Source organism: Dermatophagoides farinae, chromosome 2 (genome assembly GCF_024713945.1).
Source record: "Dermatophagoides farinae isolate YC_2012a chromosome 2, ASM2471394v1, whole genome shotgun sequence".
Taxonomy (NCBI): Eukaryota; Metazoa; Arthropoda; class Arachnida; order Sarcoptiformes; family Pyroglyphidae; genus Dermatophagoides; species Dermatophagoides farinae.
The window spans coordinates 455,094-475,196 of record NC_134678.1 but is presented as its reverse complement, the minus strand read 5'-3'; the positions used below and the strand labels follow the sequence as shown (position 1 = coordinate 475,196).

The 20,103-nt window shown below is 31.4% G+C and overlaps 7 protein-coding genes across 7 annotated transcripts; 5 read left to right on the top strand and 2 right to left on the bottom strand.

Annotated features, from left to right (window-relative positions):
* The first annotated feature begins 1,349 nt into the window (after nucleotides 1–1,349).
* Nucleotides 1,350–2,163, top strand: LOC124495033 (multiple coagulation factor deficiency protein 2 homolog). Its single transcript, XM_047058346.2, has 3 exons — nucleotides 1,350–1,590; nucleotides 1,640–1,856; nucleotides 1,919–2,163. The coding sequence occupies exons 1-3, from the start codon at nucleotides 1,427–1,429 to the stop codon at nucleotides 2,060–2,062; spliced, it is 525 nt and encodes a 174-aa protein (XP_046914302.2). The 5' UTR covers nucleotides 1,350–1,426; the 3' UTR covers nucleotides 2,063–2,163.
* Nucleotides 2,164–6,200: 4,037 nt separating this feature from the next.
* Nucleotides 6,201–9,358, top strand: LOC124494888 (uncharacterized). The gene is made up of 3 exons (XM_047058168.2): nucleotides 6,201–7,287; nucleotides 8,118–8,611; nucleotides 8,721–9,358. The coding sequence occupies exons 1-3, from the start codon at nucleotides 6,858–6,860 to the stop codon at nucleotides 9,351–9,353; spliced, it is 1,557 nt and encodes a 518-aa protein (XP_046914124.2). The 5' UTR covers nucleotides 6,201–6,857; the 3' UTR covers nucleotides 9,354–9,358.
* A 66-nt stretch (nucleotides 9,359–9,424) lies between these two features.
* On the top strand, nucleotides 9,425–12,522 carry Atg14 (autophagy related protein 14). The gene is made up of 5 exons (XM_047058357.2): nucleotides 9,425–10,543; nucleotides 10,615–11,224; nucleotides 11,293–11,452; nucleotides 11,518–11,700; nucleotides 11,755–12,522. The coding sequence occupies exons 1-5, from the start codon at nucleotides 10,037–10,039 to the stop codon at nucleotides 12,068–12,070; spliced, it is 1,776 nt and encodes a 591-aa protein (XP_046914313.2). The 5' UTR covers nucleotides 9,425–10,036; the 3' UTR covers nucleotides 12,071–12,522.
* Nucleotides 12,211–13,248, top strand: LOC124494836 (uncharacterized). Its single transcript, XM_047058109.2, has one exon. It carries the CDS (start codon nucleotides 12,211–12,213, stop codon nucleotides 13,189–13,191), a length of 981 nt encoding a protein of 326 aa, XP_046914065.1. The 3' UTR covers nucleotides 13,192–13,248.
* Arp10 (Actin-related protein 10) lies at nucleotides 13,165–14,563 on the bottom strand. The gene is made up of 2 exons (XM_047058076.2): nucleotides 14,405–14,563; nucleotides 13,165–14,340 (listed from the first exon to the last, which is right to left on the bottom strand). The coding sequence occupies exons 1-2, from the start codon at nucleotides 14,473–14,475 to the stop codon at nucleotides 13,197–13,199; spliced, it is 1,215 nt and encodes a 404-aa protein (XP_046914032.1). The 5' UTR covers nucleotides 14,476–14,563; the 3' UTR covers nucleotides 13,165–13,196.
* A 53-nt stretch (nucleotides 14,564–14,616) lies between these two features.
* Nucleotides 14,617–16,595, top strand: Pex3 (peroxisomal biogenesis factor 3). Its single transcript, XM_047063796.2, has 2 exons — nucleotides 14,617–15,134; nucleotides 15,197–16,595. Exons 1-2 carry the CDS (start codon nucleotides 14,832–14,834, stop codon nucleotides 16,193–16,195), a joined length of 1,302 nt encoding a protein of 433 aa, XP_046919752.2. The 5' UTR covers nucleotides 14,617–14,831; the 3' UTR covers nucleotides 16,196–16,595.
* On the bottom strand, nucleotides 15,722–17,181 carry TfIIEbeta (transcription factor IIEbeta). The gene has a single exon (XM_047063797.2). The coding sequence runs from the start codon at nucleotides 17,179–17,181 to the stop codon at nucleotides 16,309–16,311; it is 873 nt and encodes a 290-aa protein (XP_046919753.2). The 3' UTR covers nucleotides 15,722–16,308.
* Nucleotides 17,182–20,103: the final 2,922 nt, after the last annotated feature.

Below are 20,103 nucleotides of genomic sequence, written 5' to 3'. Positions count from 1 at the left end.
TTGAATGGTTGGTTGGTTGGTTAGTTGGTTGGTGTGTATCAACCATAGTTTCCGGACAAACTGGCTTTTTTTCTTTATGATGATCAATGATGATGATGATCCAGTGGTCGTTGTTGTTGGTATTGGTGGTGGTGGTGGTGGTGGCCTGTTGTTACAACAGAGAAAAATAACACTTTTTTAGCCACTTTTATTCCGTATACTCTGTGCTCTTTGTGTGTGTGTGTTTGTTTCGTAAAAGTAATTCAGAGTTTTTTTTTCAAGTGTATATACAAAGTCCGTATGGTAAAAGCTTGTCCATTGTGTGTGTGTGTGGATCTCCATCTTCATTATTAAGTTATGTTTTTTGATGGCGATGATGACTGTTGATGGTTGCAATCCTGGCCACCATCACCACCACCACCACCAACCGAACAAACAACAGAGAAAAATTGAAACACGTTTGAAATCACACCTGTCCGTTTTAATGTTGATGATTGCAATATATATAGTATAGTCGAATTAATATTCCAATGAATAAAGAAAGAAAGAGAAACATTTTCCATTCTACACAACAATGGGTTAATAATAATAATAATATGATTCCAAAACATCCATTGTTTTTTTTGTGCTCTGAAATCAAATCAAAAAAAAAAAAAAATTGAAGTTTGAAGTTTCAAGATTTTTTTTTCTTTCTCCTTTTCCATAAACATTCAATTTGGAGACAGCTGTTTATTCGAAAATAACAGCAAAAAAAAAAACGCCCATTGATGCAAAATTCAGCAACAACAAAAAAAAAATTCCAATCAAATCGATAAATGGATCGATTTGATTTTTGTCCAAAAACAAAAAAAAAATCATCTCAGGTTCCATCATGGTGAATGCCAATGGATATAGAAATGAAACACAAAAATTATGATAATCAAAGATTAATCTAGCCCACAACTTGTTTATCATGAGATTTTGCGTTGGTTTCATCATTGTTGTTGTTGTTGTTGTTGAAAACAATTGAAATTTTTTGTCGTTGTCGTTGTTGTTGTCATTGTTGTTGTATTGTCATCATCATCACGCACATAAATTGCATATTACATACATTTTACCATCTTGATGATGAACAGGTGTGTACGTTTATCGGTTAGAATTTGTTTAAATTTGAGAAAACAAAAAAAATTTTGTTTCGTTTTTTTTTTGACTGATTTGGTAGCAAAATAAATTTTTCAAACTACTGTTATTAATCACAGACGATAGATGGCGCTAGTGAATTGGATAATTTTAAAAAATTTTTTTTTTTAAAACACAATTATTATCAATTAATTGGAAATCAGATTTGTTATGACAACGGTGGAAAAATTATGATAAAAAAATAAAAATTGTTTTACCACGTGTCACAATTCATTGACAACAACAAAAAAACAAATCATCATCATCATCATTGAATATAGATGAAATTATGAATAAAAAAATATTAACACTTTCATCGCCATCATCATTATTGGTCATTTTTATCGTTGTGATTTTCATCAACATTTCTATGGCCCATAATAATCAAAATAATAATGGTGGTGGTGGTGGTGGTGGTAGTGGTGGATCAATTTTATACAATAAAAATTTCGAGTAAGTTGAAAATTGTAAAACAAAACAAAAAAAATTAACCCTTTATTAGACATATTAAACATGATTTAAAGGAACAATATTTTATCGATGTGAATGACGATCCAAATGGCCACCAACAACCACAAACACAACAGGAAGAAAGAGATATGATTTTCTATAATTTTAAATTACATGATTATGATGATAATCTACGATTGGATGGTCTAGAGATTTTATCATCAATCTATCATGACATGGAACCATCATCAAATGATGATTTGAAAAAGGTTTGTTCGTGCTTGTTTGTTTGCTTTTTGTTTTTTTATTTTTGATTTTTGTCATGTGTTAGATGACCAGCGACCAGTTACGTCAATATTGGCATGAACAAATTTCGCTTGATGCAGGTAAAATTGATCAAATTTTAACCCTTTTTGATCTAGATAATGATGGCTATATTTCATATGGAGAATATTTACTTAGCCTGAATATTTGAAAAAACCAAAATCAATCAATCAATCAATCAATCAATCGATCAATTTAAATTTAATAATAATTTATTGTCGAATAAACAAGAAATTTTCATTTTTAAAAAAATTTCATATTTTAATCATGCGGATGGGTGGTTTGGTGGGCGTGTTTGATAAATAGATTCTGTTGATAGCCAATAGAATCATCATCATCACCATCAACTACAACAATGTATAAGCATCATCCTCATCACACAAACAGCAGCAGCAGCAGCAGCTAGAGAACTAGAAACAACAACGATGACGATGACGACTACGAGAATCCCCAGATGAATTTAAATGAGTTTTTTTTTCTTCTTTTTCTTTCTCTTTTTTGCCTGGTTTGATTGGAATAGAATTTCGTAAATTAGTGAAAGACCAAAATGCGAGATAGATAGATAGATAGAGATACTGAAAAGCTAAGCTTTATATATGGATGGATGGATGGTTGGATGGATGTTATAGAATGATGGGGCAAAAAAAACGGAATATTCACTTTTTGCTTTTTTTGTGTGTGTACAAATTCTGCAAAAAAGGGAAGAATTTGCTATTCCTATGAATTTATCTATCTCTCGCCCTGTATACTATAGAATCAATGATGATGATGATGATGGAAAAATGAACTCAACCTGTTTATGTGAAGAATGCTTTTGGTGTATTTCCATAGACACCCTATAGAATAGAATGGAAAAAATTATCAAATGATGATGTTGGTTGTTGTTGTGACTTTTCACTATTTTTCTTCATCTTCTCTTTCTCTCTCTAGTTTCCAGTGAAAATCCAGAAAAAGCATCAACATCATCATCATGAAACATTTGTACACAATACGCCAACAAAAGTTTTTTCAAAAAAAAAAAAAAAAAAAAAATCAAGAATCAAGAATAATAAATTGGCTTGTTCACAGCCAGAAAATGAAACGAACAATAACTCATCATCATTCATACACACACACACACACACACATCGAAAGAATTTTGGACACCAACTATAGTTGGAATTCTCATTTTTGTTTTTCTTCACTTCTTTTGGAACTAGAATTTCATTTTTTTTTCTTTCATTCTCATCATTCCATTGGAATCATTGGAATCAAGAGGAAAAAAAAGTGAATATTGCTCGGTTGGCTAGCTGGTTGGTTGGTTGGTTGGTTGGTTATTGTATATATATAGAACATGTGTGCGTGTGTGTGTGTGTTCATCGAAACACTTTTCGAATCAATTGGGTGTGAATATAGTGAATGGAATAAAATCATCACCATCATCATCATGTCGTCATCACGAGAACAAAAAAAAAATAAAGAAAAATGAGCTCAGGTGTCCATCAAAAAAAAAAAATTCTGAATGTTTCTGTGTGTGTGTGTGTGTGTGTGTGTGTATTGAGTCGATCTCTTTCTCTTCACTGGAAATGAATTTGTTATTTATGGATAAATAAATGAAGAGAGAGAGAGAGAGAGAAAGAATCCAGAAAGATGGCAAAAATAATCTTGATTTACAAGAAAATTTTTTAGAAAATTCATTTGTGTATTTTTTTCTTCATTGTTGGTAATTGATTTTTTTTTCTTTCTGTCTCTCGATAGATTGATGGAATCAATGATGAATATACATTCACAATCGGACTTTTCATCATTATGTTTTTTGTTGTTGTTGTTGTTATTGTTGTTGTTTGCAAATTTACCACGTTTGTGCACGTGTGGTGTTGATATTTTTTTTCCACTTTTCACATTTTGTATTCATATTCTCAAATTACACTTGATCGGTCAATAAAATTTTTTGGCCGATGTATAAAATAAAAGAGACATACATAGATCGAGGAAAAAGAGTCACTTGTGTGCACATGTAGTACATGTGCGATCCATTTGTTCATCATCATCATCAAAATACCCGATGATGATGATGATGATGATGATTCGGATTTGGATTCAGATTCGGTGATATTCAATGAACAAAAAAAAAAAAAAAAAGATTCAAATTACCGACCCGCTGGGCGGGACACCTGCTGTTTATTATGGTGTTGTTGTCGTATACATTTGAGGATTTATAAAATAAAACACGACATGCATAACGTACGTAGGATCGTACGCGTGTACGAAATATTAACCGAAAAAAATGACACCATTGTCATCATCGGCTATTCATACACCGAATGAATTTGTGATTGCAATCCATTAATTAGAACATGATCATCCTCAATAACCTTTGATAATGGTTTTTTCTAGTTTTTTTTACATTTTTCCAAAAAAAAATCATGAAAATGATGATAGTAAAACATATTGAAACACTCACAGGTGCTTGAAAACAATGAACGAATGATGACAATATAATTTTAAAAACTCAAGATGTTTTATATTTCTGTCATAATCAATCAATAATCAATAATGATTTCATTCGACTTGAAAGTTTAGACTTGAAAAAAAAAATTTTCCACAAAATCAAGACCTATATATGGTGTGTACTGCGACGTGGAGAAAAATATTCCAAGGAGCAAGATGAATTCCCCAAATGAATGAATGAATGAATGAACAACAAAAAAAAATGCATATTATTGTACACAAGTAAATCATCATAGAGAAAAACTGTGCGCTGTGTGTGTGTGTGTGTTTCGATAATTGAAAAACACAGAAAGTAAGAGGTTTTTTTTCCACTTTCTCCATTTTCCATCCATCCATCCATTCTATCTACTTTATTTTTCTTTTTCTTCTTCATCATTCTCGTTGTTGTTGTTGTTGTTGTTGTTGCCTATTTGGAATCTTTTTTTTTTCTCTCTCTCTCTCTCTTTTCTGCAACTATAAATGATAATAATAGTTTGATAAAAGTGAATGTGTCTGTATAAGTTGTTAAAATGCATTTAATGGATTTAATATCTACAGAATATACTACAGAATCTCACTTTCTCTTTTTGCATTACTTTTTCTTTTGATTTTGTTTGAGAAATGTTCACAAAAACTTGGCTGAAGAGAGAAAAAAAAACCGTAGAACATAAAACTTGAAATAAACTAAACTAAAGTAAAGTAAAAGTTTTTTTTCCATCATCATTATTTTTGTTTGTGATGTTGAAAATTGAAAAAAAAGAATCACAGAATATTACTGTGTGTGTGTGTGTATAATGTTTATACCGTTTTTTTTTGGCTCTGACTTGAATTGAATCAACAACAAAAATATTGGAAAACATTGGTTAAATGTTTTGTTTTTTTTTCTCATTTTCAATGATGACCAAATCGATCCAATGACACATCAAATGAGACACATGATCATAAATATCGATCAATTTTTTTTGAGAGACAAAAAAAAAATTTTTCTCGATGATGAACATTGAATGTCGGATGATGCAAATGGGGATTCAAATTCGGCATTTTTCTGTTTCTCTTTGAATGAAAATGAAAACGAAAGAGCGATAGATAGATTTAGGAGAAAAAAATGTTTTGGGTTTTTTTTTTGGCAGTTTTGTTTTTTTTGAAAAACACGTAGTAGTTTTTTTTCGTTTTCGACTAAGCGAGAATACTACTGCTGCTGCTGCTGTATTTTTTTGCCATGAAAAATGTTCGTAATCCAGTTATCATCGTCATCATCATCATCATCATCATCGTCGACAACAACAGAAACATCATCTTTTTTCACTTTGCCATCAGTAAAAGATGAGATAATCAAAAAAAAAATTGGACGCAAATTTGAACTATTCTATTTGATTCAAAGCAAAAGAAAAAAGCGATTTTTTTTTATCCATTGCGTCTGAAAATAATCATTCATGAAAAAAAATAGGCGTGTATTCATCACAATCACTTTTTCCGTTTGGTACTTCCCATTTTCAATACTATTTATGTATGAATGAATAGACTATATAGTTGCTATGATCAATGATGATTGGTCAATAAAAATGAATTGAAGGTGTGGTTTGTAGTATTGTAAATTACTACTATTGCTGCTACTACTACTACTACCATTCAATTCTAGTTAGCTGAATTTTTTTTGCACTCCAGAAAAAATTCTAGAATCTCGATTCCATGTCCATCTCATCATCATTATTTTTATATTCTCAAATAATGATGTCCGCTGTGTGTTTGTGTGTGTGTGTTGAAATACTGTAGTTATCCGAAAGCTAGTAACAGAGTAGTGTAACCAACTCACCATAATAGGCTTAATTTATCATCATCATCATCAACAACAACAACAAAACACACTACTTGGTATTGATAGTTTGGTAGTATATGATTATCATCATCATCATCATCATCATCATTAGCCCAAATTCACATTTACATTCACATTCATCATGGTTGATGGTTTATGATTGAATCAACCATCAGTCATCAGCGTCAACAACAACAACAACAACAACAAAAAATAAAAAATTGAAAACAACAAACGAAAAAAAAGGCCGAATTTGATCTAGCCACCCATAGATGAATCTGAATCCAACATATTTTGTCCATATGCACACGATGTTTGGTAATCATATTTCATTTGTAAATGTTAACCAAACATCACACACACACACACACACACACATAGACATTTGCAAAATCAATTAATCGATTCTGAATAAGAAAGAGAGAGTGAAAATTTCATTAAATTTCAAAATTAATTATCGATTTTTTTCGGTATTTCAAGTTAAATTAATTAATTATTTCATCTCAACAACAACAGATAACACACAACAAACGACCGATAATAAAATTTATATTAACACTACGTCTTATTTGGATTTTTTCTAAAGTTTTATGATTGATAATAATTCTGATGATTCTAATCCAAAGTGAATGATAATACAAATCTTAATCATCCATTTTCAATGTCTCAAACAACGGAAAAACATCAACGTCAAAATTCAACAACAAAATCTACATCATCAACATCATCGTCATCAGCATCATCAACGCCGTCATCGTCATCATCATCATCGACGCCCATTTGTGGTAATCTTAATGTTAATTCATTGACAACAACAACAAGTGATGATAATATTAATAATGATTTTACTACAACATTATATGGTATGGCAGCATTAAATGGTGGTGGTGGTGGTGGTGGTAGTAACAGTAATAATACACAATTAATGGATAATAATAATAATAATAATAATAGTGGCACATCATCATCATCGTCATCATCATCATCATCATCGACAACAACATCCGGTGGTCATCATAATCAAAACCATCATCATCATAATCATCGATTATTGAATGATAATAATAATAATCATCATCATCATCATTCAGGTATGATGTTTAGAAACACAAAAAAAGCCGGTGTCTATGATTTGAACCTATAATTAAGAGTGAGAAATTTTCCCGATATTATTTAGTCATTTTTTTCCAGAAAAATTTCTTGTAAAATTCAATATATTCCAATTCAACATGATTGTGACAAATTTTCTTTTTTTCCTTTGATTTATTCATTACATTCATCGGGATTGTAGTTGTTAGATGAAACAACAACAACAACAAAACATCCATTCACAATCATTCAAATCAATGAATGATTGACATCAAACTTACACACTCACACAGAGAAAAAGTCGAGAACAAAAATATCTTTTCAAATAAAGAGCAGGTGTTGGTAAAATTTTTGCCGAATGATACAGAAACAAAAAAAAAACTGTAGAACACTTGGAACACAAAACCCGACATGAAATGTATTGTGTATTTGTGCGGTTGATTGTTGTTGTTGTGTCAAATTTCGGGTTTTAAGTGATGATGGTGAATTTCCATTAGTTAGTTAGTTAGTTAGTTAGTAGTTTCCATCATTCGTTCATTCATTCACGGCAGGCGATCAAATTTTGTATTCGATTGTCATCACCATCAACATCATGATTTGTAGGAAGGCATTGAGAGTGTTATTTTTATTGTTATTTTTCTCCCCATTCACTATGCGTATAATTTAACACTTATCGTTATGGATCGTCACCAATGTGACATGACCTTGTTGTTATTGTTGTTGACACGAAAAAAAACAAGTGTAATTGAAAAACTTGTCACAATAAATTTTTGAATTTGAAATTTTTGACTGATTGATTTGTTTTTCATTTCATTTGACGATTAATTAACAGTTTTCACATTTCCAAATGTATTGAGTAATTCTACGGAAACTGCATTCAAGAAACTTAAAGTTGATAATAATACAAATTCTCATCATAATCATCATCATCATTCGCATCATAATCATCAACATCATCATCATCATCAACAATCAACACTTGTACCGCCATCAGCATTACCGCCGCCGCCGCCTCCTCTACCACCACCACCACCGCCAGTATTAAGTCATCTTTCCGTATCCAGTGGTGGTGGTGGTGGCTTAAGTGGACATTCATCATTAATGGCCGGTTTAACATCGGTACCAACATCATTGACATCAGCCATATCGACAACAACAACAACAAATTCATGTCCACCAACACCAGCAAGACGTAGACATCGTACAACATTTACACAGGAACAATTGCAAGAATTGGAAACAGCATTTGCTAAAAGTCATTATCCAGATATCTATTGTCGTGAAGAATTGGCACGTATTACTAAATTGAATGAGGCAAGAATACAGGTATGTGTTTGATTATTATTGGAAAAAATCATCCTATATTTATCAATCATATAACCATGGAAATAATTTTTTTTACTCACCATCCATCAACAATTTTAATTAATACCAGGTATGGTTTCAAAATCGACGTGCTAAATATCGTAAACAAGAAAAACAGATACAAAAAGCATTAACAAATAGTTCAATGTTACCAGCATGTAATGGTGCTATGATGCGTAATATTTATCATCAAGCACAAGCTGTACAAGCGCAAAATCGTAATCATCATCATCATCATCACCAATATCATCAATATAGTGGTGGTGGTGGTGGTGGTGTTGGCGGCGTTGGTATTGGTGGAACAGTCGCATCCAATTCAACATTGAATACAATGGCTGCTGCCGCTTCACGTTATCATGCACCAATAGCAGCGGCAGCTGCTGCGGCAGCCGCTGCAACTTCTGCTTATCATACACATTCAATGAATGGACCAAATGGAACATCACCATTTTCTGGTATGACATCAACAACAGCAGCCGCAGCAGCAGCAGCAGCCGTTTCAATGAATCATCGACAACAACAACAGCAACAGCAACAACAACAACAACAACAAACGGATATTGATAATGAAAATGATTGGTATAATAAAGGATTCAATGCATTACGAATGAATAATGGTAATAGCCATAATCAACATAATCATCAGTCAAATCTATCATCTGCTGTTGCTGCTGCTTCACCTATGCTTCAATATCAAACATAACACAAACACGAACACAAACAAACAGAAACAGATAATCTCTCTAGTCACGGCTATAGTCATTGATTTATCATTGAAAAAAATTTTTTTCAACACTTTGTTTGCCACACAAGAATTCATTACTTATACTGCTGTACAAAACAAACAAACTGGATTTGGAATTAATTAATGTTCACTTTTTATTTGATTGACTAAATTCTTCTAAACCATCCCTCCAGAAACATTCCAATGTTTAACTGGAATGAATTAGAAATGAATCATTTTTTTTTCTTTGAAAACAAACATCCATATCCATAATGTGTAAATATATTAATGATTTATTGATCTCTCTCCTCTATCAACAAAAAACAACAACAACAGCTCATCATCATCATTTCACATTTTTTTCATGTCACAACAACAACAATAAAAACAAAAAAAAATCTGTTTGTAATTTTGATTTTCAAGAAAAAAAAATAAAAATTTATTTGACAAAAAAAAATCAATTGATTACGTACTCTATTGACAACCCAATTCTCAGTGTCACGTGATCATGTTGTTTTTGTTGTTATGGTTGTTTATGAAAATTTCGAATCATTGAAACGTAATTTATCAATATTGATGATGATGATCATTCTATGGTGATCATCATTGTAAATCATTGACTATTGTTATGATAATGAATTGTTGAACAAAATCTAATTAAAATGATCACAGATGATGATGAAATGCTGCCTGGATTTAGTCATCTATCACTTGGTGACGATGGTCATGTATATAATTCTGATTGTGATGATGATGGTGATGGTAATGATGGTAATGACGGCTACGATGACAATGATGAAATAATGAATGTTCGAATTCAAGAGACAAATCATCATCATCACCAGCCTTATATCGATATTTCAAATGATCATCAATTTAATAATTTTCTAATGGATCAACAGCGCAAACATCACAATTTTTTTGCTGATGAACAATTTGAAAATCAATCCGAAAATCGTCATTTTAAATGTCCAATCTGTTTGAAAGAAATGAGAAAATTATTCTGTCCAAATTGTATACGTAATGGTGATTTTACTCATTCAACACAGAATTTTCTTGAACGTTTTGCGGATAAAAAATTGAAATTCATCAAACTTAAAGAACAACAACTACGTGATTGTAATGATGTGCAAAAATTTTTCGAAAATAATGTCACAAAAAGTTCATTGGTGAGGATTTTCGTTTTTGTTTCTGTTTTCATCATAATAAATTTTGTTTTGTTTCTTCCAAATGAACACAGACAATCAAAATCAATGAAATCGAACGAAACATACGTACAATACGTGAAATTATGAATGAAAAACGTTCGATTATTAGTGATATGAAAAAATTATTAAACAAACATGAACGTGAACGTTTGCTGTATCATAAGAAACAGATTGATGTGAAAAATAAAATGAATCGATGTAAAAATAATCATGCTACATTGAGCTATAATTTGAATAATTTTTATCGGAAAAAATATTCAATTCAAGATGAACTAAACACGTTGATACGAAAACGATTGAATCAATTAACAATGTATGTGTTTCCTATACAGGAAAACATTTTCACTACTACCACCATTAATAATCAACAACATTTTGACGATGATGACGATGACGATGACGATGATTTAAATATTCAATCAATTAACTGTGATAAATCTGAAGCGTTGCCATTACTTGATTGTGCTATCAACGATGATGATGATGATGATGATGATGATAACAATGATTCTGTTGTGACAATCAAATGTAAAAATGATTATAATAAGAAAAAGAAATATGAATCAAATCAAACTCGTAAACAGCAAATAATTCGTTATAAAATTGTTGATTCATGGATTAATTTGGATGAAAATTTTGAAGGTAGTGTTCTGAATTGAAAATTTTCATTTTTTTATTAATTTCATTTTTTTTTCTCCAAAACATAAAAGCTGCTACACATAACAATGCCATAGAATGTCTAGATGTTGGTGATAATAGTTTTCGTGTTGATCATCGTCGTATTATGTCAGCATTATCATATCTATGCTATCTTACCAATCTATTTGCATTGATCAGTAGAATTCATTTGCCGAGAAAAATTCTGTTCAGGTAATGAAAATTTTAGCGAATTTAATGAATCCAGAATTTTTTTTTCCTATTCACATATATCCTAGCGAATTGACATGTAAACGAATGAAACGTGATCAATTTCATCGACGTATTGCACAATTGAATGCAAACATTGTGTTTCTATGCTGTTGGTATCGTGTTGACATTCGAAATGAATTACAGCCAAAACATTCGATTCGTAATATCAAACTTGCATTAGATGTGGCCATTGATGCACAGACAAATTCGTAAGTTATTCATGAAAAAATGATTCAAAAATTTCTGACCATTTTCACACAAAGTGATTATAATCATCTTGAAATTCGTCACAATTTGTTCCGTATGATTCACAATGAATTATTCATGTATGATATGGTTAAAATAACGAAAAAATCAAAAACATTCGATACGTTTCCGACCACAATCGATACGAACGACAACGACGACGACAGCAACAAGACCACAACGGCGATAGCTGATGAACAGGATTTTGATTTTGTTGAAAACAATATACCGGATTTAAAATTGGATGATCCAGCCAATAATGAAAAACAGCCAGCAACCGGCATATTGGCAGCACTTGTTTCATCCATCTACAAACGAACAACAACTATTTGATTCAACAATTAAAACAACAACAATATCGATCGATGTTTTTAATTTTGTAAAATTCATCAATTTTTTTATTTATTGTGATTGAAAAAAATGTATAAATACTCGAAACAACAGAAAAAAATATTGAATTTGTATAAAAAAAAATGAATGATTCGAATAAAACAAATCGTTCTTCTGATGATTATCTATCCATACAAAAGGCTTTATTTCGTAGATATCGTAGCCTGCCGCCACCACCACCACAACTACATACGACGACAACGACAACAAAATCACCAAAAGATTTAATTGATCGAAATATAATCGCAAGTGAATTACAAAATAAAAATATTCAATTAACTACTGCTACTACCACTGCTAATAATCAATTAATTGGTCCAAATGGTCAGATTTTTATCGGCAAACATAATCCAACACAGAGATATATTGCAATAAAAGTTTTTAGTAAACCTGAATTGGAAAAAATTTATGCATTAATCATTAAACGAAGTCTACCATATGATCGATTAGGCACCGAAGATCGTTTAGTTCGTGTTTATGAAATGTTTTTATCCGGCACAACACTTTTTATTCTACACGATTATCATCATCATGGAAATTTAGCACAATTTTTATCATCATCATCGTGGAATAATCGAAAACCATTGGATGAACAACAAGCACGTGCGTTATTCCAAACGATTCTTAAAGCATTACATCATATGCATACGAATAAAATTGCACATCGTAATCTTAAATTGGAAAATATTCTTCTCGATGATAAATATCAACCAGTTCTGACGGATTATACATATACGATACTTGTGGATAATCTGAATAATTTCGAAACAATAATGGCAACATCATTACCATATTTGGCACCAGAAATTATTGCCCGCATTCCATATGATCCAATCCGAGCAGACATATGGAGTTTTGGTGTCTGTCTTTACATCGTACTAACGAATAGTCTACCATTTATACCGCATGTAAAACCAGATGATAAACAAAAAGGTCTGCAATTTAAAAGCCGTACTAAATTAACAGATGAAGCAAAAAATTGTCTGACAAAAACAATGGAATATGATGTCAATAAAAGATTATCGACAAATTCATTATTGAAAAATTCGTGGTTTAATAAATAAATCATTCATGTGTTGGGAGATATTAGAAAATTAAAATTAGACCAATCACTTATTGTTTCATTATTTCTTGCAAATTGTTCAGCCGTTATTGATCTCATTGTCAATAGATCAGAGGTAGCCCAAATCGATGCACCTAACCAGCTAGCATAATTTTCTTTACACGGTAATTGATGAAATTGAAATTCATTGGAAAAATTCACCGGTTTATAACGTTGACTTTTCGTTGTCAGATATTCAATTTCTTTGTACAGGCGATGTTTTAGGCCCGGTATCATTGATGTGCCACCAATCAATACGATATTCTGTGCAAGCCGACGACGACAATCCATTGGACATTTAAGAATTGAATCAATAATCAATGTGGCCAATGTATGTTCTTCACCATACATTTCGAATAAAACTTCACATACAGATTCACGTAATGAACCGGGTATCTGTAGAAATTGATTACCACCAAATGGATAACGTACTGATGGTGGTGGTCGTCGAATCACGCATTGGATACCATCATCGGTGGTTGATTCTTCTTCTTCTTTATTCATAAGTTTTTGCTGGGCCAATTGTGAACCACGTTCGAATGTTGTAACGAAACAGGTACGAAATATAATGTCTTCCAATGTTGATTCATCTATGGTCGCTTGTTGTATTTCAACATTTTCGCCATCTTTACGATATGTAGGTTTCCGCCGTATTAATTCATCCATTATACGAAGCTGTAAAGATTTACCACCTAATGGTGCAAATTGTACTGAATCCAAAATGGTGATACCTTCAAAAATTGGTATGGCAATCGCTTCGGCATAGCCAATATCAAATACTAATGCAGTGTTTATGCCCAATGTTGCCATGACGACAACATGATTTGGAACAAACAACAGTGATGGAACATCGAATCGTTTAAAAAATACTTGTGCAACTTGTTGGCGAAAAATTTTCTCCGAAAATATTGATTCAACAACAATTACACGTCTATCTTTTGGATTGGCAGCTAGATATTTGAAATAGATCATCTGTATGAATTTCTCCAACGTTCGTAACAATAGTTCAACATCTTTAATTTGGAAAATGTGGACAACCTTATCAATAGAATCCAGATAAATCTGGCTTGGAATTATTGCTCTTGGACTAGGTTCCGATGTAAAACCGCATCTGGATTTAAATGATAAATGATCAACCGAAAAGAAAACCCAAACACACATTCATTTGCACTTACTTTGTATACGCTGTACCAAATTCAAAGACAACAGCATTTTTATCCGTTTGTAAACTATCATAAACAGGCATGATGATGATTTTTCTTTTTTATCATGAAAACAAATATAAAATTTTTAAATCGAGAAAAAAATTCTGAAAAATAAACACACAAAATGAACAGTTCATAAATGACATACTCGAATTGATCAATTCACAACCAACCAACCTGTTGTGTGATTTGTGATGATAATGATGATCAGGCACATCCCATTATTTTTTTTTCTTATAAGAACAACATCAACAACAACAACAAGATATTGTGTGTATGTGACATGTCAATGAATGAAAGAAACAAGAAATTCCCCAATTACATCGTCATCGCCATTTAATTGTTTGATTTTTTTTTTTCGTTGTGTACTCAAATTTTCGTTTGGTTTTCGGTGACAATGCAATCGACTTGGAATTTTATTAAAAATAATAAAAAATCAATATTTTTCGCCACTTCCGCCATTGTTGGTTTTATCGGTTTACGGCGATATTGTTCCAATTTTGAACAACAATGGCAACATTCACAATCACGAAATTTTGTGTCCGAGATACGAAAAAAAGGCACCTATTTCGATGATTCATTGGCCATTGGTAATAATATGGCCAATAAACAATTTCGATTGATAATAAGAAAATTAAAAGAAATGTTCAACATTGTACAGCTGTTGAATAAAATCAAAGAAGCACAATCGAATAATGTGGTGAGTATATATTCAATTTTTCTTTTTCGAATCTGAAATTTTTTTTTCCAATCTATCCATAGTCACCATCGGAACAATTGAAATATTATGAAGAATTAAAAGTGGAAATATTCACCTATATTGTTGCCGAAATTTATGCCATTGCATTTTTCATCACCTATCTTCGTGTACAATTGTCAATGATTTCCGGTGTCATGTATCATGAAAATCAAATCAATAAATCATCAACAATGAGTGATGGAAATTCATTGCTTAAAGATACTACATCACGTTATTATATGTTTATTGGTTTATTGGAAAATTTTCACCAAAAAGGTATTGAACATCTAGTGGGTATTGTAAGAAATTTGGTGAAAAAATCATTTCACAATCTTAAAATCACTGATAAAGTAACGTTGAAGGATGTGTTGAAAAATTTGAATGAAATCAAATCCAATTGGAATGAATCATTCGAATGTTTGATTGAAGAAAATGTTTTACATGTTTATCGTCATTGTGACCAACAACAGCAACAACAACGACAAAATTCATCCACTGATGATGGATCAATCGCAGATGATGAAAATGCTGTAAAATGCAAATTGTTGAATGAATATAAAGCATGTTCAAAATTTATTGACGAAATGATCGATATAACAAAATTGTCAGATTTTCGTACAGTCATGGAAAATTGTATCGATATTGGTTATTCAAATCTTTTTGATTTTATTAACGAATGTTTCATTCAATTTGAACAGCAACAAAATTCACAACAAACAATGGAATCAAGACAATTCATCAATCCACATCAGATTAATGTTGTGTTGATTAAACTGTTACCATTGATATGGCAACAAGTACATCAAAATGATTCTGATGATAATAACAATGCCAATAGCAGCAGCAGAAACGATAATCGATCATCAGAATTTTGTGAAAATGAAAAACGAAATCGTAATGCATTACTTGTACAATTTTTACTTTGTTCCGATAGTCTAACGTGTTTCGCTGCAAATATTTATGAAGCATTCTGTAATGAAATGCCAACACGTAAAAACATTGGTTTATCAACTATTGACTGATGATGATCGATTTATATTTCTACTTAAAGGACCGAATATTAAACAAAATAATCACAAATTAGCCATCCATAGAGTTATTATTTGAATGTGATGAAAAACAAAACATTTTTGTTCTATGTTTGTTTATCACTATAATCTTCCAATAAACCATCCAAATGGTTGTTCAATTTACGGAAATTTGATTTCCGTTTTACATGGTCTTTACGTTTCTGTTTAGGCATCGATGATTTCCGTATGTTCATATCTTGCATTGAACTAATGCCATGATTTTTAAGATATTCTTCAATCTTTGTTTCATCCATTCCTTCCACTGCGATTGAACGCCATGCTTTTTGAAATTCTTCGTCAACATTAAAACTTAATGATAGATTATTAATGAATAAAATTTTCTTCTTGTCCACTGGTCTTGTAATAACGATTAGTTGATTTTTTTCTGCCAAAAATTTTATAATTCTATCAGCATTTGGCAATGATTCTTTAATATCTTCATAGGCGATTGCGCCGAGGCCACGGGAATCATATCTTTCCAACAATCGTATCAATGATTTTCGATCTCTTATATTGAATATTGGTTTATAGGCATATTTAGCATCCTCTGTGATGGTTATACGTGGATTATTTGGCAATGCTTCGGTTAAGAGCCATTGTTTTTGTCGGCCACTTAAATCCAATTGATTCGTTTCATCTAATAATTCATCGAATGTCAATGCTTCAGAATCACCATTCAGATAACGATCTTTCATTGAATTGACAATTTTAGTTAGAATGGAAAAATTATGCAGCGGTACGGATGATTTGGTGGGAAAAAAATCTCTGGAACTAGCTGTCGATGAAGTTGACGATGAATCGAATCTTTTTCTTTTCGAATCATTTTGAGCGGAATGTTTATCATTAACATTATCATCTTGTTGTTTACGTTTTTCAATCACAGGCAATGCGAATGCTTTTTTCATAAATAATTCACGTTCTTTTTTCAATTGATCCATGTTGTATTTTGGTTATTTATTTTTTTAGAAACCTTGGCCAAAAAAAAAACTTTGAAACAAAATAAATCCAGAAAAATATTTCGTCAACAAACACAAACACACACACATGTTGTTCATAAATGCAGTATTCCACAAAAAAATGATGTGCATTCTGGCCACGAGATGGCAATAAAAATTGTTATTTGCCGCTCAATTTTTTTTGTGTTCGATAATTTCCTTTTGTTCGAAAATTCTTTTTTATTCAAATTTTTTTTTCAATTTCAAATTCTGTTTTATTTCAAAAACTTTGTCATCCAAAAAAAAAAGTTTTTTACATTTTTTTCATTTATTTATTGCTGGTCATTTTTTTTTGTTATTCTGGCAAATCATTCATCCATGAACCACCACCACCAGCATCATTTCCAAAGGTTAGACACACATACACACACAAATCGACATTGAATGTTTTGTTCAATTCCTATTCTATTTTTTCAAAATAAAAAAAAATTGAAATCGGATTTACATTTTAATTAAGTTGAAATGTTTTATTTTTTCTCTTTCTCTTTTTTAGTTGTATTGTGTCAAATGCAAATGTATTCGGGTTTTTTTTTGTTCGCTAGAAAATTATCATCACCAATAATGACGAAAATGATGGGTTGCTGTCGATGTTTGATCGATGATGCGATGAAATTGGCCCCAATTTTCATTTTGATGTAACAAAAATCACTCGAATGAAAAAACACGGATCAAGGATTCTCATTCAAACAACAACAACCAATGAAAAAAAACTTGTCGTTACCATTTATTATTTGTTGGATCCATAGAATTTTTGGAAAGAATCCTGTTTTTTTTTTTTTTTTTTGTTTCAAGTATGTCATATATTCAATAACAATAATTCCATCATCATTCATTTTTGTACTTTTATATATCCGTGATAATTCTTTCAATTGGATAGGATTTTCTTTCATCATCAATGTCATCACTATCGAATTTGTTATTCACCTGATTTATTGTGCCGTGCATCCTGATATTATTGTCGATTGCACACAAAAATACTGGACATTGGATAATGACAAAATTGTTGTTTTCCATTCTCCATTGTCAATGTATGTAAGTGATTTGAAGCGTGATTTTGCATTCATTAAAAATCATCCTAATGTGTGTTTGTGTGTGTGTGGCAGGGTGTCATTATCATCATCATCCATTTTGTTATAATCAGATCATCATCATCATCATATTCTTTTGAAACAAATACACACTCATCTGGCCATTTAAATTTTTTTGCCTGAATTTAATATATATCCTGTGCTATACATTTGAAAAAAAAGATCAAGAGAGAGAGAGAGAGAGAGAGAGACCAAATATTAATCTGGTCATTGATGGTGGGTGATCCTGAAACACCACCAGACACAGGCACACACACACACACACACACACACACACATCGTACAAAGTATTAAATAGTAGATTTAAGTTTCTGTTTTGTCTTTTCAGATCATAATAAAATGTTGACGACAACCATTTAGCGCCTTATGTCCTATCATCGACGAATATTATAGCTGGATAATGTACGGATGAGGGTTATATTGATGTCATCTACCAATTCAAATTCACAGATCCATTTTTAGCAGTGATTTCCGAAAAACAAAAAAAAATTCATGAATGTGAAAGAAGATTATTATTATTATTATTCGACGATCATTGATTCGATTCATCGTCTACGACTAAAGTGTAAGTTTGAATATGATTCTCATTCATTCATGATGATGATGATTGACATTATTCTTTGTTTTGTACCCATATGGATACTATCATCATCATCATCATATAAATCTCTGTAATACACACACACACACATACAATATGGGTTCCTAAATATTTTCATCACTTAATCTCCATAAATGATGAGGAAAAGAATTGAATTGAATCAGTGTATGTGTGTGTTTTCATTCATGTTTCCTATTTCGCAATTTCAATTTCGGTTCTATTCCGATTTGAATCCAGAATTTTTTTAATTTATGATTCTACTAGATAGAAAAAAGCATTATTTTTTTCAATGAAACTGATAGACATTCATCATGTGAGAACGATAGCATAATGATAATGAATTTTATTTGCGTGTGTGTGTGTGTCCAATGATCATAAATATTGGGATATTTTTTTCTTTTTTATCCATTTAATAGATTAGAATTGTCAATGATAATAATGATGATTTAATTGTAATAATCTTGATTAACTTTTTTGTTTCTCTTTCATTTTCTCTATCTCTCTCTAGTTGATTGTCAATCTATTGCGTGACATTATTATATGATGATGATTCTGGTCTCAATTTATGATTATCGTGATGATGATGACAATCGAATCGAATCATAGATTGGAAATTGAATAATCGGCAAACGGAGGTTCAGGGGCTCAACAAAAGAAAAAAAAACCCATGAAAACATATTCATATTGTTGTTTGACCTATTGTTGTGTTGTACTGTATTGTAACACGCTACAACTACTTGGTTACACGTACGATATATTATGGATCGTTATGGATCACCCATACAAAAACACGCACGCATTATATCCGTCGGGTTGAGAGTTTATTTCCCCCCACCACCACCTCCAGCACACCGTTTTTGATATGATGCACATATGTTTTGATTCATCGTCATCTACAGTAACAACAATAGAGAGAGAAAAAATTTTATTGGCCTATACACACAATGATCCTCTCTCTCTCTCTCTCTCTCTCTCTTTATTGTATTCTAATCACATCAATTGAACATCATCATCATCAATTTGTAGACTATTGTGTGATTGATTTGTATTCAATTTCATTGTTTGTGTGTGTGTGTGGCCAACTCTGATAACAAATCAAATTTAAAAAGGCCAATCAATCGATTGATGATGATGATGAAAATGATTCAAAAGACTCAATTTTACACAAAAAAACGC